Source organism: Podarcis bocagei (genome assembly GCF_964188305.1).
Source record: "Podarcis bocagei genome assembly, chromosome: 5".
NCBI lineage: Eukaryota > Metazoa > Chordata > Lepidosauria > Squamata > Lacertidae > Podarcis > Podarcis bocagei.
The window spans coordinates 99,113,895-99,129,291 of NC_138129.1; the positions used below are offsets into that span (position 1 = coordinate 99,113,895).

General features: G+C 42.0%; 1 protein-coding gene across 7 annotated transcripts in view; it reads left to right on the forward strand.

Annotated features, from left to right (window-relative positions):
- Nucleotides 1–353: 353 nt before the first annotated feature.
- Nucleotides 354–15,397, forward strand: part of RC3H1 (ring finger and CCCH-type domains 1) — a 51,729-nt gene continuing 36,685 nt past the window's right edge. For 5 of the 7 annotated variants that reach the window (XM_081194330.1, XM_081194332.1, XM_081194333.1 and 2 more), the window contains exons 1-4: nt 354–701; nt 3,168–3,288; nt 5,109–5,348; nt 8,627–8,802. In XM_081194330.1, coding sequence (XP_081050456.1) covers nt 471–701; nt 3,168–3,288; nt 5,109–5,348; nt 8,627–8,802 — 768 coding nt within the window. In that variant the 5' untranslated portion in view covers nt 354–470. The remainder of the gene's footprint in view (nt 702–3,167; nt 3,289–5,108; nt 5,349–8,626; nt 8,803–15,397) is intronic. The other 2 variants (XR_014008189.1, XM_081194331.1) reach the window with 1 other exon arrangement.

Sequence of the window (15,397 nt, forward strand, 5' to 3'; positions counted from 1 at the left end):
TTTGTCACGCTGGCCACGTGACCCAGAAGTGTCTGCGGACAGCGCTGGCCCACGGCCAATAGAGTGAGATGGGCGCACAAACCCCAGAGTCTGTCAAGACTGGCCCGTTCGGGCAGGGGTACCTTTACCTTTACCTTTATTAGCACATTAAGCCATAGCTTGTTTAAATATGACATGTGAATTGGGCCACTGATTCCAAGGCTGGGGGTAAATTGTTTTCTGAAAGTTTCACTAGTCCTGGGAATAAAATGGAACATGCTACTCCCAAGAAGTCTGTGAAAAGCATTGAATCTATAGACACTAACTTTTTTTCTCTCTCTTTCTTTTCTTACATTTCAGGTCATATTTCACACTATGTGCTGACTGTCTGTACTTACAGAAAATATTTAAAAACATTTTTTTTCAAAAAAAAGTTGATTCCAGTGGAATCTGTGCTTTAGATTTTGTCTTGTGAAGTAACGCCTGAAGAAATGCCTGTACAAGCTCCACAATGGACGGATTTTCTTTCCTGCCCTATTTGCACACAAACATTCGACGAAACAATCCGGAAGCCTATCAGCCTGGGCTGTGGCCACACAGTATGCAAGATGTGCCTGAACAAGCTCCACCGGAAGGCATGCCCCTTCGACCAGACCACTATCAATACAGACATCGAGCACCTTCCTGTGAACTCAGCCTTGCTGCAGCTTGTGGGGGCTCAGGTAAGGGTATCTTAGCCTGTTTCCCCCCATCAGATTTGCTTACTGTGGAAGGAGCAAATGTATCTGTATATATAATGAAAATGTCATAATGTTGTTGCACTGCAATTCACTTGGCCACAGACAAGTGGCACTGCTGACTACAGTGTGAAGATAGGTGTTGGATGCCCAGTTGAGTTGCAGAGGGACAGCCAGAACAAGTTGTCACAGAAACCCAACAGCTGTCCTTCTCCTTTGCCTGCAATCTCCAGGCCAGCTGGTGCTGCTATTGGCCACCTTCCTCCTCCTTGGACAGCTTGGCAATCTGCTTCTTCTACCTCCACCAATTAAGATGAAGAGGCATCCCAGTAGTAGGGCTAGGCAATATCTGGTTTTCAACATTGCAGTATATCACCAGCTAAACATTGTGATTTAGTGATATATCACAGTGTCTGAAACATGGAACTATGTAGGGTGCAGGGGGAGGGGGTGAAGATCATGCAAAAGAGCAGTCATGAAGACCACATGGGTGGAGTGGAGATCAGGCAAAGGAACAGTCATGGAGCTTAATAGGTATGTGCTATCTGCACTATGGATTCCCCTTCTCAGAGGCAGGCAAACCCTCAAGTTTGGAGGGTGGACTCCTTCCACTTTTCCCTAGACAGAGAGAGGGGGAAGGACAAAGCAGCCCAACCATGATTCCTGCACCAGGTAGAGACACCACAATTATGGGGAGAGGGGTGTCCAGGCTGGGAGTGGGACAGTTCTGCCATTGGAAGGGAAAGGGAGGGAAGCCAGCCAGCCAGCTGCCAGAAGACTTGCAATTATACTGCCCCCTGGAGTTTGAAGGCTGTGTTTTGCAATACATTGCCAACTCAATTGTTTTGAAATGGTTCTTATGATGTGGTCTATAAACTGGTGTTGGACGATGTATCAATACGTTGCCCACCCTACCCATCAGAAGGAGATGTGTAGGAAGAGTTGGCCCAGATGAAGCGCTGTCCAGCACTTCTGTTTTTCCGTGGTGTTCCTTCTACTGAGCCAACTCTTCATCCTGCTTGGCTGCAGTGGTGGCGTGAGGTAGAAAGAGGAAGGTCTTAAGGGGTTAGTGGTTGGGGCTAGGAGGTTTGGTGAGTTGTGAAGGGTTTGCTGTGGTCTGGGGGTGCAAAGGTTGGCAGGGGTAGGAAGGATTGATAAGTGAAGCCCCCACCATTAAAAAAAGCCATGTGCAAATAATAGACAATAGAAGTCAACAAGTATTTCAGATCATGGACTTTTAAATGTTATATTGTTCTCAAGAAGGCAGATAGAGCAAGTAACCACAAAGGTGCAAATCTTAACTTTGCAAAGTTATTGTTTTGTTTACAACATACAAATGATGTAGGCTGCACTATTTCCCTAAAAACTTGGGTCTATGGTGCAAGTAAGTTGCCTAATTGCAACTTGAGGTAAAGTTATGTACCCACTTAAATTCCCAGTGTTTGAAGAGAGAAGGTAGCTTCAGGCCCCTCTCCTGCCATTAATGCCCCAGTTCTGCCGCCACCCCTTCTGCACCTGTTATGCAGCCTGCCTTAAATCCTGCTTGCTGCAGGAGACGGCTGGTGTTGGATAGCAATATGTGCTGGGGGGCGGTGGCAGTTAGTTAGAGACGCCATGATCGCTTTCCCTTCTATTGTATTGATGGATTTGTTATTATTTTTACCATTCTCCAGGTTGCAAACTTGGCACCTTATGTAAATATGATGTGTGAACCAGCTCTTAGTAACAGCCATGTTTATGTTTGTAGTAGCTTGTCAAAAAAACAGGGTTGCTTCAGACATCATTACTTTTCTTTTGTCCGATATCAAATCCTGTAATAATTGCTGGAGTTCTGAAGATTTGAGTATGGATAGGATAGATGGGAAGTTCCCACTTTCCCTTGTCATTAAGTTACAGTTTATTGAAAACACAGGAGTCTGGCTACATTTTGGCTACATCTTTAACCAAAGTAATAAGCTATTGATCAGTGGAGGCAAAGTAATAGGCTACAGTTACTACCACTTTTGAGACTGAATATTTTTTTCATACTGAAGGGGATGCTAACATAATTTTAAAAAACTCCTCCTGATTTCAACGCCTGCTGCATTGAATCTATTTTTATAGGAAGGTGATACAGAAAGATTGGAAATGAATAAAAAAGGAAAATATTTTCAGATGTGCTAAGAAAAATAAATTGTCTTCTTGTCATATAAGAAAATTTGATGAATAGTTGCAAGGCAACTATTGTACTGAATGGTACAAATGTGATGAATTTGATAGGCTCACTGTAAAAGTATGTGACAGGAATTTTTGTTTTGAATTTCTTTCAATCCGTTTTTGTATTAAAGTCATATGTGTTACTTAAAGTTAAAAGAGTTTTAGAGATGCACTGCATTTTCCTCAGTTAATGGGGTAGATGACTGGAACTGCTAGTCTCTTCACTTTTGTACTTTGATTGTTATCTATACACAGGTGCCAGAACAGCAGCCAATAACTCTACGTAGTGGCGCTGAAGATACCAAGCATTATGAGGAAGCCAAGAAATGTGTGGAAGAACTAGCCTTGTACCTTAAACCACTCAGCAGTGCAAGAGGTGAATAAGTGCTCTTTCATACATTATAAGAAAACTAAAACAGTTAAGCAGCATCTATTGGTTTTAAAAAAATACCCCCAACACTATTACATTGACTACAATGGATGAAAACCTGCAGCTGAAAACACAATCACTTTGAGTGCCAAAGAAGTAATGTTAGAAAAGAAAAATTGCAAATAGAACTGAAACATTACCACACACAATATTTTAATAGCCAGCCTGTCCTACACAATACCTTTGTGGCACATCTGTAGCCCAAAAGAAACCAACTTGCTTTCATTTTAGGCAAGTTAACTCTGATTGCCCAAAAGAGCCCTTGTCGCAGGTGACCAGCTGAGTGGCTATTTGCTAGTGCTAAATTCAGCAATCAGATTGTTCAAGAATTATTACTGTTATTCCTCATTTTCAAATAGCAAGAAGAAATAGCAGAAGGTGTTACTGTGGACCCTTAGTTAAAATGCAAATTTTAATCAGTTAATTCATCAGCTAAGAGGGTCAGATGGGGCTCGTCAGCATGCGAAAGTAGCCCATCTAGGAGAATGAAACCTGATCTTAAACCTCCACTGCCTTGAGGGATATCGTTGGGAGAAGAAAGGGCTAAGGAGTAGACGCTACACAAATCCAGAGTGAAGTCCCTAAAGCAGTTGGATGGCGTCTTGTATGCCTCCTTCTGATGACAACTGCAGCCAAGCTGCTTCCAAAAGTATTGTTTTCTTTTCCTTTGGACCACATCAGCAAGGCTGAGAGAGAAGGGTCATCTGGGCAGCCCAGGACCTCCAGGCTTGCACCCCAGGGAGGTCACTTTGGTGCTGCTGATGCAGTGGTTTGACTCCCCCCCCCCCGTAGGTGTACTCGAGACAGACAGGTGCCAGCAACGATCAGCTAAGGCTTTATGAATTTGCATATTTGTAGAACAGTAAAATGGGGAAGACATTTCAGTGACCTGCAGAAATGTTTGACACTTAAATAATAAATAAATTCTGCTGCCCCATCTGGTAGTTTCCTCCACTTGGTTTGACTTTCTTGCCGTTTCAATGCTATTCGGGGGGGGGGGGTTCATGTGATTTCTTATAAGGAAAACCCCACACTTTTTCCAAGTGATAAACTACTGTGTTCACAGAGTTTCCTCAACCCTCTTGCATATTCCCTGCACTCAGTCTTGTCTTTGTTAGTTGCACTGTGGAAAACCGGGGTGGGGTGGGTGAGACAGAGGAATGTGGGCGAGTTCTTCATGATGGGAACAGTGCAGCTACTTTGAAGGGCAATGAAATAATTTGGAGTGTGAATACACGAATTAAGTTCTTAACCCGAGGTATCACTGTAGTGGGAACATAAATTGATATGGAAATTCATTATTTGGAAATGAATGGTGAAGAAGCAAAAACAGAAAGAGGAGAGACTTCTTCATGAAGGCTTAAATTGGTTCATTTTGAAGACAAGGAATTAATTTTGGGAAGAAAAAAGAAAACATGAAACATGTAAGAATATATTAAAAATGGAGGATTTTAGAAACAAATCTGCTGCCTGATTATTAAAAACTTATTTTGCAGGCCTACTTTGTACAGTTCCAGTTCGTTTGTAGTGCACACTTATCCAGAGTGACTTTTTGATGTTTTAGTTTCATGGAAGCTAGTTTACAACTGAATATTTTTTAGTTGATCACTAACTAGAAAAAAGGGATGTCTACAGAAGACATTCTATAGGCTATAACTCTCTTAAGACTGAAGTACCATTTAACTAACCTGCCAATGGACTATAAGCCTTGCATTGCCCCTGAAAAACTGAGAAATAACTTCCCTGCTTCTGGTTTTTTTTTAAAGGTGTGGGACTGAACAGCACCACTCAGAGTGTACTCAGTCGCCCCATGCAAAGGAAACTTGTGACATTAGTCCACTGCCAATTAGTGGAGGAAGAAGGGCGGATCAGGGCTATGCGTGCAGCACGATCTCTGGGTGAAAGAACTGTCACAGAGCTCATTCTTCAGCACCAGAACCCCCAGCAACTTTCTTCCAACCTCTGGGCTGCAGTGAGGGCCAGAGGCTGCCAGTTCCTTGGACCAGGTATATATCACTCAAGCTATGGCATTTGGTACAGTAACAAAAATTTAGGGAATTAGTGAATTTGGTTACTTACAAATTTCAAGGACTAAAATACTACTTAGCTGAACTGATCAATAAGGAAAAGTCCATTGATTTCTATGGGTCTACTGTGAGTATGATTCTGATTAATATTTGATATCGCCCTAAATATCTATTCCCTATAGTGCTGACAGTTTGAACTTCACAGATAATGGAGTCAGAGAAGTGGTATGCATGAAATGGAAACCCTGATTTATTTAAACCCTGTATTATTTAAAATATTTATATATTGACTTTCGCCAGGTTCAAGATATCTTATAGTCTCAATATTAAAACATCACTGAGCAGCAATAATAAAAACATCTACAACTACCCTGCCAATTTTTAGATAACTGGTAGACTTCAATATGTGACTGGGCTTTATGCTATTCCTTAAAGGCCAGCTGAGTGCACCATCACGCTTTTCATAGAAGGTCATTCCAAAGCTCAGGGAAGACTACTGAAAACACCCTGTTCTTTATTGCAAATGACAAAATCTTCCTTGCTGAGGGGGCAGAGGAGGACTTCTGATAATCTCAACATATGAATTTATTGTTTTTGTTATATCCTGTTTTTCATCCTGTAAGCCAAGACAGCACACATGGGTTGCTAGGTAGACTTTCTCAGGCATTGGCCAAACCCAGACCTGTTCAGCTTCGCTAGGATGGCTGTTTGTCATGTGCACTGGGATACACACATAGTTGTCTGCTTTTTCTTAGCTGCTAGAGTACCCACTCGCATGAAAAATATATATTTTAAGTGAATACTGCTGACATGGCTCAGTTGGTAGAGCATGAGACCCTTTATCTTAGGGTCATAGAATCAAGCCCCACGTTGGGCAAAAGATTCCTGCATTGCAGGGGGCTGGACTAGATGGCTCTTGTGGCCCCTTCCAATTCTACAGTTCTGTTAATCTTTGTTACTAGATTAGGACCATGCAGGGTGGATAAAAATCAATGATTTTTTTGATTTAAATCAGATTTTTTAAAAAAATGCTTTTGGAGGAAAAATCTTTCTAAAGATAGTTTTCTATTTAAGTTACATTATAGTCCAAAGGCTATTCATCAGGAAATAAGGGTTTGTTTTTGATTATGTAGCATGGGGCTTTATAGGCAATGTGTAAATTTTTTGGTAAATGAATTCCATTAATCCATTCACAATGTCATGCGCTTCCAGAGGTTTCTGTAAGATTATTTGGGGCAGTTTTTCTAACAAGAAGATATCACAGATGCTTGTTTTTGCAGTTCTCGAAAGTGTGAATTTGTGTCTGCAGAGATAACATGCCTTTTCTTCATAGGAAAAATGTTATAAACATACAGAGTTGAGGAAAAAACCTTAATCCCATTGTTACTTTGCAAATTTATATACACAGAATCAACCCCTTACCTCTTAAATGCTAAGTTCCAAGAGGTTCAATGAATAGATTGTTTGGAGTGGAATAGTTCTGCAGAAGTAGCCAAGTGTGAAGCAGTAAAAATGAAAGCGCAACCTTGTGAGCAGAATACTCCAAGAGTCTTAGGATCTTTGTGTAATATTTGTGCAAGTCAGTTGCATGCCTGTGCAACTCAGACTTGAGGCAAGTGCTGAAGGCACTTCAGGCTGGCAACCTGTTCCCAATCCCACTGGGTTCCAGCAACTGCACTAACACTTAACTGTACAGAATAGGAACCTGAATGTAGAAGCAAATCCAAAGGGGTGGTGTGGTGCTGGAAATAGTAACTGGGATCTGTAAGTCCTTGAAGTGCTTGCCAGTCAACTAATAAGAGTTCACTGGTTCCAGGTCCTTCTTCCCAGGGCTCGCCTGACATTCTCCAAACAATAAAATCTCTACCGGGAACTTCAGTCCTGAAGCAGGAATCCCTGAAGTTCTCTGCTCCAGTCCTTGATTCCCCTTTTCCAGCTTTCCACCAGCCTATTTCTCCTTGGCCTGCTCTTTCTGCAAACCTCTTCCAGCCTGGGCCTACCTCTATCTCTCTTCCTCCTTCCCCTCTCAAAAAAAGTACAGCAGAAAAGGTGTCAAAATATAAACAGTTAACTTATTAAACCTCACAATAATTTCATAATTATCTTTCTATGTATTTCTAATAGTATAACCAAATCAGTAACTTTTGATATAACTGTAAAAACTACTCTGAAAATTTATTATTCCAAAAATGAAAACTTATACCACCAGCAAGAATGAGTCTTTCTGTAAGAAAATGATTTAAATCAAGCCTTACTGACTAGTGATTTAAATCTATTTGATTTAAACCAAATCCACTCTGGGACCATGTGGTCTTAGGTGCCTAGCAGTCTCACCATGCTTAATCATCACAGCACAACAGCTGAGTACAGAACTGTTCAATTGTCGAAATAATGAGAAGACAAATTCAGTGTGAGCTTAGATGCGGAATATGAAAACAAACAGTTGGTATAGATATATTTCAAAATTGTTTTCCATTCAACCTGCACAAAGTTCCTGCCAGCCTTCATAATATCAGACTGTAAGTTATAATACTGTAATATCTTTTAATTTGGGTACATCAAAAAATGCATTGGGATTCTCAGTATTTTCAACAGTAGACCTGCCTGTACACTGGATTATTGACATTTCTAAAGCCATATGATATAGACTAAAGTTTTTCTTTTAAGTGAAACTGTATATTGTCGGGATTCTACTCAAGCTGCTTGTTTGTATAGTGGGTGCCACATTTCACAGCTTGACCATAACACTGAGGTTTGTAGAACCTCTAATGCAGTCATTAAGTCTGGTGTAAGTTATGTAAGGGACGAGGGTGGCGCTGTGGACTAAACCACAGAGCCTAGGGCTTGCCGATCAGAAGGTTGGTGGTTCGAATCCCCGCAATGGGGTGAGCTCCCATTGTTTGGTCTCAGCTCCTGCCCACCTAGCAGTTCGAAAGCATGTCAAGTGCAAGTAGATAAATAAGTTCCACTCCGGTGGGAAGGTAAACAGCGTTTCTGTGCGCTGCTCTGGTTCACCAGAAGCAGCTTAGTCATGCTGGCCACATGACCCGGAAGCTGTCTGCAGACAAACGCTGGCTCCCTTGGCCTATAGAGCGAGATGAGCGCCGCAACCCTGGAGTCGTCCACGACTGGACCTAATGATCAGAGGTACCTTTACCTTTAAGTTATGTTAGGCCTAAACAAAATAGAATAAGCAGTATATATCTGAAATTGCTCTTAATACCTGGCATTCTGCCATGCTACTCTTTATTTTTCAGCAATGCAAGAGGAAGCTCTCAAGTTAGTTCTTTTGGCTTTGGAAGATGGATCTGCTTTGTCTCGGAAAGTCTTGGTTCTCTTTGTGGTACAGAGGTTGGAGCCACGATTTCCTCAGGCTTCTAAAACCAGCATTGGGCATGTTGTCCAGCTTCTATACAGAGCCTCCTGTTTCAAGGTACAGAGCAAGCCGTTCTGGTTGTGGTTTCAGGGATTTTGAAGGAGATACTGAGTTGTTATTATTAGTGCAGAAAGAGTGCAGCTAGAATAACCTATATTCAGAGAAACTCTTCACATCTAGGAGCCAGTTTGAATATTACAAAGAGCTTTAGAAACAGAATCTTTAATCATGTAGTATTCAAAATGTAGCAGAATATCTCTTGGCTGATCATTCGCCTGAGACTAAATATCCACTTTTAGAAACTCAGATATATATAAGCCAGGCACCCAAAGGCCCCTTAAACCTGCGTGACCATCACCACAACGGAATGTGTATTTGCCAGGGGGTGGGACATGGTGACCCTCGGGGTCCCTTCCAGTTCTAGGATTCTGTTATCTCAACTACATTGCTTGATTGTAGTTTGCTCTTACAATGATTCACTTGTCCCAGTATGCAAGAACTGTGGTCTGTGAGCTCCATTTGGGAGGCCTGTGGAAAGGTTGCTGCAGTGTCATTTGTACTCAGCCCTGCACTTACTTTCCTTGATGGGATGATGGAGGACTAAGATGTCCATGATTCATGCAGAAGGACAAGACACACATCTTTTGCCATGCACGAGTCAGCTGACTCGATGGAGATGTCAGTCGCTACCTGGTGCCCAGAAATCTCCATGTGGTTATAATTGGACCCACACCAGTAGCAAAATGTGCCTGGTGCCCAGGGAATTTCAGGCACTGCCAAGAAGAGGCTCTGAACCCTTTCCATGTCAGAGATAGAGAAGAGTCTGAAATTAAGCTGTTAAACTAGGTCACAGGAAAAGCAGGCATGTTCTCACCACCTTTTCCAACACCCCTAATATGAGGAAATTTTGCTGAACTTCATTAGTCTTCTCACTTTAATTCTAAAACTTCCAATGCCATTTGCAGGAGTTGCAGTTCAGACTGATGAGCTGCAGCAAGGCTTAACTGGGCACTAGAGCTCTGAAACCAGTACTGTATGATGTTCAGATCACAATTTGAGCTGGCAATACATCGCACCATCTCAGCTTGCCTGCAGACAGCAAAGGCACAGGCAGGCAGAGCCTGAGAAGGTTCAGGGCAAGTGCCTTCTCAAGCTCCATCTTGAGCTCCTACCTGTCCCTTTGAGGAGCTCCTCTGACTTGCGTGAGCCTGAGTCCCCCAGCCGAGCAGTTTAACAAAGCCCCAATGCCCCTCTGCCTGACATGAAGCAGAGCGGTATCGGGCCTTGTTCAGGAGGGCTAGGCGATCTATCTCAGCTGCTGCTTCCTCCCTAAGGTGGTGGTGGTGGGAGAGAAGCAGCCACAATACATTCCAGACATTGTGATATATCAGTATAATTGTGGTATTTAGCTGCTGATACATCACAATGTTTAAAACCTGATATCGCGCAGCCCTACTGAGTACTTGATTTGCTCTTTTAGAAATGTCAGCTGTTTGACTAGACAATCAAGTTTAGCTTCTAGGGTCTGCAGCACCACTGACTTCTTGGATGCCAGTGCCGATCTGATCTTATCCAGGTACACATCGGAATCCGCAGTTTCGTCAATGACATTAGTCAATTTTGCGCTCTTTTGACATTGGATACCTCCCCACACCATGTCTCTGCTGCCTCATATGATAGGTCTGAATAGCGTGCTTCAAATTCAGCTCTGGTATCTTTTTTGGCCAGTTACTTTTAGGTCCTCTCAGTCCTTGCAGCATTAGCTTTACAGGCACCCTTTACAATATTTGCCCTCTGGTTATTGAAGCCTTGTTCTTAAAGCAGCCATTAGGCTTCATGATACACTCCACTCCACTGCTGCCAAAAGGTGTTCAACTAGAGAAGCCCATGGTAGCAAGCAGATTCATTTGATCAAAAGCAAAGTTAAAAGTACAGAGCTTGGTTTCTTATGGTACAGCACTCTTCATCAAAATCGGAACACTCAAATTGTCTCCTTTAGTAACTCTAATCTTATATTTCTAGTTACTTAAGCACAAAGTTTCTCTTTTTTTAATTTTTAAAATTTTCAATGCATAATCATAACAAAAATTACAAACATTGAATTCAAAATAATACTATACAAACAAAAAAGAACGGAATATTTAAAAAAACAGAAAAGAAAAAAGCAAAAAAAGCAAAGGAAACAAAACAACACTAAACAAAAATGGAAAAGCACACATCTACAGAAAAAAACCATATCATTACGTACATATACACACATTGACTTCCTTCCTTTGTTCTAAGACCTCAAAAAATTTACTCTTACTATATTGTTGTGTCTGGTTAGATTACATCCATCTTTGTACTTTTTTTTTTTTTAACACCATTCCCCCCCCCCTTTAACCCTGTAAAGCATCATTCATTACATACCAATATACTTACTCCAGAACAATGTTTTTTCATATACTCTTTAGCACAACCCCATTCTTTTAATAATTTCTGGTCTGATTGTCCCCTTATGAATGCTGTGAGTCTTGCCAAATTTATGTATTCACAAAATTTAATTTGCCAATCTTTCACTGATGGAATTTTTCTCCCTTTCCAGTTTTTTGCTATAAGCATCCTGGCAGCTGTTGTTGCATAAAGGAATACTTTCCTTTGATTGTCGGGGATATCATTTGTAATTAAACCTAAAAGGAATGCCTCCAGTTTTTTACTGAAAGATATTTTAAACATCTTTTTGAGTTCTTCATAAATTTCGTTCCAGAATTGTTTGATAGGTCGGCATTCCCACCACATGTGAAACATTGTTCCTATTTCTTTTTTACATCTCCAACGGGTATTCGATTTTAATTTGTAAATTTTAGCCAGTTTTACCGGAGTTAAGTACCATTGGTATGCCATTTTCATAAAATTTTCTCTTATTGTATAACATGCCGTGAATTTAATATCATATTTCCATAATTTCTCCCATTGGTTCAGCCGAATTACATATCCTATATCACATGCCCATTTGATCATAACTTCTTTTACTTCTTCATCCTTTAATTCCCATTCTAATAATAAATTATACATTTTGGATATATTCTTTTTTGAGTTTTGTAATAATACTTTTTGTAATTTTGATTCTTCTTTTTCAAATCCTATTATTTTACCCCGATTAAATATATGTGCAATTTGGTGATATTGTAACCAAAGTATTGGGTCACCTCTTCATATGGTCTCAGTTTTAATTGGCCCTGTTCTTCCTATAGGAGCTGCTGGTATGTTGCCATTCTTCCTATAGTATTTTTCTTTTTAACCGATATAACTTCTAACGGGGAGACCCACCATGGGGTTTTCGGTTCTAACAACCTTCTATGTCTCACCCAGACCTTGTATAATGCATTTCTAATTATGTGGCTTAGAAATTCTTTATGTACTGCCACTTTGTTATAAATTAGATAGGCGTGCCAACCATATCTGTTGTTCCATCCCTCCAAGTCCAAAATGTCACTGTTACCCAATTTGATCCAATCCTTGATCCAAGTAAAGCATGCCGTATCGTAATATAGTCTCAGGTCTGGGAGTCCGAAACCTCCCCGCTCTTTTATGTCAGTTAATAATTTATGTTTGATCCGTGGCTTTTTGCCTTGCCATGTAAACTTTGTTAGGTTTGTTTTCCATTTTTTAAAACAATCATCTTTACCTATTATGGGAATCATTTGAAAAAGGAACAGGAGTTTTGGTAAAATATTCATTTTAATAGCCGAAATTCTACCCCAGAGTGTTAAATTCAATCTTGTCCAAGGTTCCATTTCTCTTTTTGTTTCTTCCCAATTTTTTTTATAATTATCTTCAAATAAATTTATATTTTTCATTGTTATTTGTATTCCTAAATATTTCACTTTTTTTACAATTTGTAATCCAAATTTTTCTACCAGTTCGTTTTTCTCTTGATCTCCCATGTTTTTTACCATTAGTTTCGTTTTTTCTTTATTCAAAGCAAAACCTGAGACCCTTCCAAAGTTTCCCATTTTTTCTAGAGCCTTTGCTATGCTTTCCTTTGGATTTTCCACCATTAGGACTAAATCATCTGCAAATGCCGTTATTTTGTATATTTTCTCTCCTAGGGATATTCCATTTATTTCTTGATCCAGTCTGATTTCTTGATTTAATATTTCCAAAACCAAAATGAATAATAATGGTGAAAGTGGGCACCCCCTTGTCTGGTGCCCTTCTGTATTTTAAAATAATCAGTCGTGTCATTATTTAATATTATGTTTGCTTCTTGTTGTTCATAAATTGCTTTTAGCCCTCTTGTAATTTGGTCTCCCATGTCCATCTGGTCTAATAATATTTTTAGAAATTTCCATGATACTTTGTCAAACGCCTTTTCCGCGTCCACAAAAACAAAGGCTACCTTCTTACTCGGTTTCATGTCTAAATACTCGATCATATCAATCACTGTTCTTATATTATCACTCATTTTCCTGCCCGGCAAGAACCCTGCCTGCTCTTTATTTATACAATCCTGCAAAACTGTCTTTAATCTTGTAGCCAATATTTGTGCATAGATCTTGTAATCATTATTTAGTAATGATATTGGTCTATAATTGGTTATAAACTCTTTATTTCGTCCTTGTTTTGGGATTACTACTATGTGAGCCTGTTTCCAGGTGTTGGGAATCTTCCCGTCTTCTAGTATTCTATTTAAGAGTGTCTTCATAGGTGATAATAATGGTTCCTCTAATTTTTTGTAATGTATTGCGGTAAGACCATCTGGACCTGGGGATTTTCCCAGTTTCACAAAGTTTCTCAAAGTTTCTCAGCCTGCCCCCTTCTGAACTTCCTCTACCCACCCTACATCAATCATCTGCGTCCCAAGGACAGTGTGGAAATTGTTGCCTGCAGTAGTTGGCATAACAATTTACTGTATTTTTCCGTCTATAAGACGCCCCCATGTATAAGACATAGGGGGCCTATTTTGGGGGACTCCTATTTAAGAAAATGGGGGGGGAGATGTATCCGTGTATAAGACGCCCCCAAAGTTTTGACATTATTTTTAAGGGAAAAAACCTAGTCTTATACATGGAAAAATACGGTAATATGAGCCAGAGTGTGTTGGTCAAGTCAAAGGCATAGTAAAGGTGTTTTTAATAAGAACACCTATTTCCCCTTCCACTCTTCTCTTTCTTGGCTTTCATTCTGCAATTTCATGTACTGCATTTCATGAGAAAATCCAATATCCCTTTAGTTTTGGAGGCAACTGAGCACTGCTTCCTTCTCTGAAGGGCAGAAACTGAATAGTTCTTTGTTCCAGCTGCACTTTGTCAAGTTTTTGCTTTAAAGAGACACAGAAAAGAGTTCTCCTTGGAGAGAATTAACACTCCTTGAACAACTGCTCACCTTTAGTTACTGCTCTGAAGAATGTTCTGTGCCTTTGGAGAGGGAGGGGAATCCCACCTCATAGAGAATCTAGGCTCTAGGCTCGTTTTAGTAATGATAATCTAATCTTTCTACATAGATATTTTGTTGCTAAATCTATTAAGAATCTGTGTATTATTTACCGTATTTTTCGCACTATAGGACGCACTTTTTCCCCTCCAAAAATGAAGGGGAAATGTGTGTGCGTCCTATGGTGCGAATGCAGGCTTTTGCTGAAGCCTGGAGAGCGAGAGGGGTCCGTGCGCACCGACCCCTCTCACTCTCCAGGCTTCAGGAAGCTATCCCAAGTCTTGCAAGCCCGGCGGGATGTCCCGCGGGCTCGCAAGGCTTGCGGGCAGCAGCCTGCACCCAAAAGCTGGGGACAGCGGGGAGGTGCAGAGCCGCCACCCCGCTGTTCCCCGACCTGATCTGGAGGCTGGCGGGGGGAGAAGCAAGCCTGCTTCTCCCCCCCCAGCCCCACAAGCTCGGGGGATAGGGGGATGGCGAAGCGCCGCCATCCCGCTATTCCCCGACCTGATCTGGAGGCTGGGGGTGGGAGAAGCAAGCCTGCTTCTCCCCCCCCCCCCACCATCCCCACAACCTCCAGATCAGGTCGGGGAATAGCGGGATGGCAGCGCTCCGCCATCCCGCTATTCCACGACCTGATCTGGAGGCTGGGGGTGGGAGAAGCAAGCCTGCTTCTCCCCCCCCACCATCCCCACAACCTCCAGATCAGGTCGGGGAATCGCGGGATGGCAGCGCTCTGCCATCCCGCGATTCCCCGACCTGATCTGGAGGTTGTGGGGATGGTGGGGGGGGGGAGAAGCAGGCTTGCTTCTCCCACCCCCAGCCTCCAGATCAGGTCGTGGAATAGCGGGATGGCGGAGCGCTGCCATCCCGCGATTCCCCGACCTGATCTGGAGGTTGTGGGGATGGTGGGGGGGAGAAGCAGGCTTGCTTCTCCCACCCCCAGCCTCCAGATCAGGTCGTGGAATAGCGGGATGGCGGAGCGCTGCCATCCCGCGATTCCCCAACCTGATCTGGAGGTTGTGGGGATGGTGGGGGGGAGAAGCAGGCTTGCTTCTCCCACCCCCAGCCTCCAGATCAGGTCGTGGAATAGCGGGATGGCAGAGCGCTGCCATCCCGCGATTCCCCGACCTGATCTGGAGGTTGTGGGGATGGTGGGGGGGAGAAGCAGGCTTGCTTCTCCCACCCCCAGCCTCCAGTTCAGGTCGTGGAATAGCGGGATGGCAGAGCGCTGCCATCC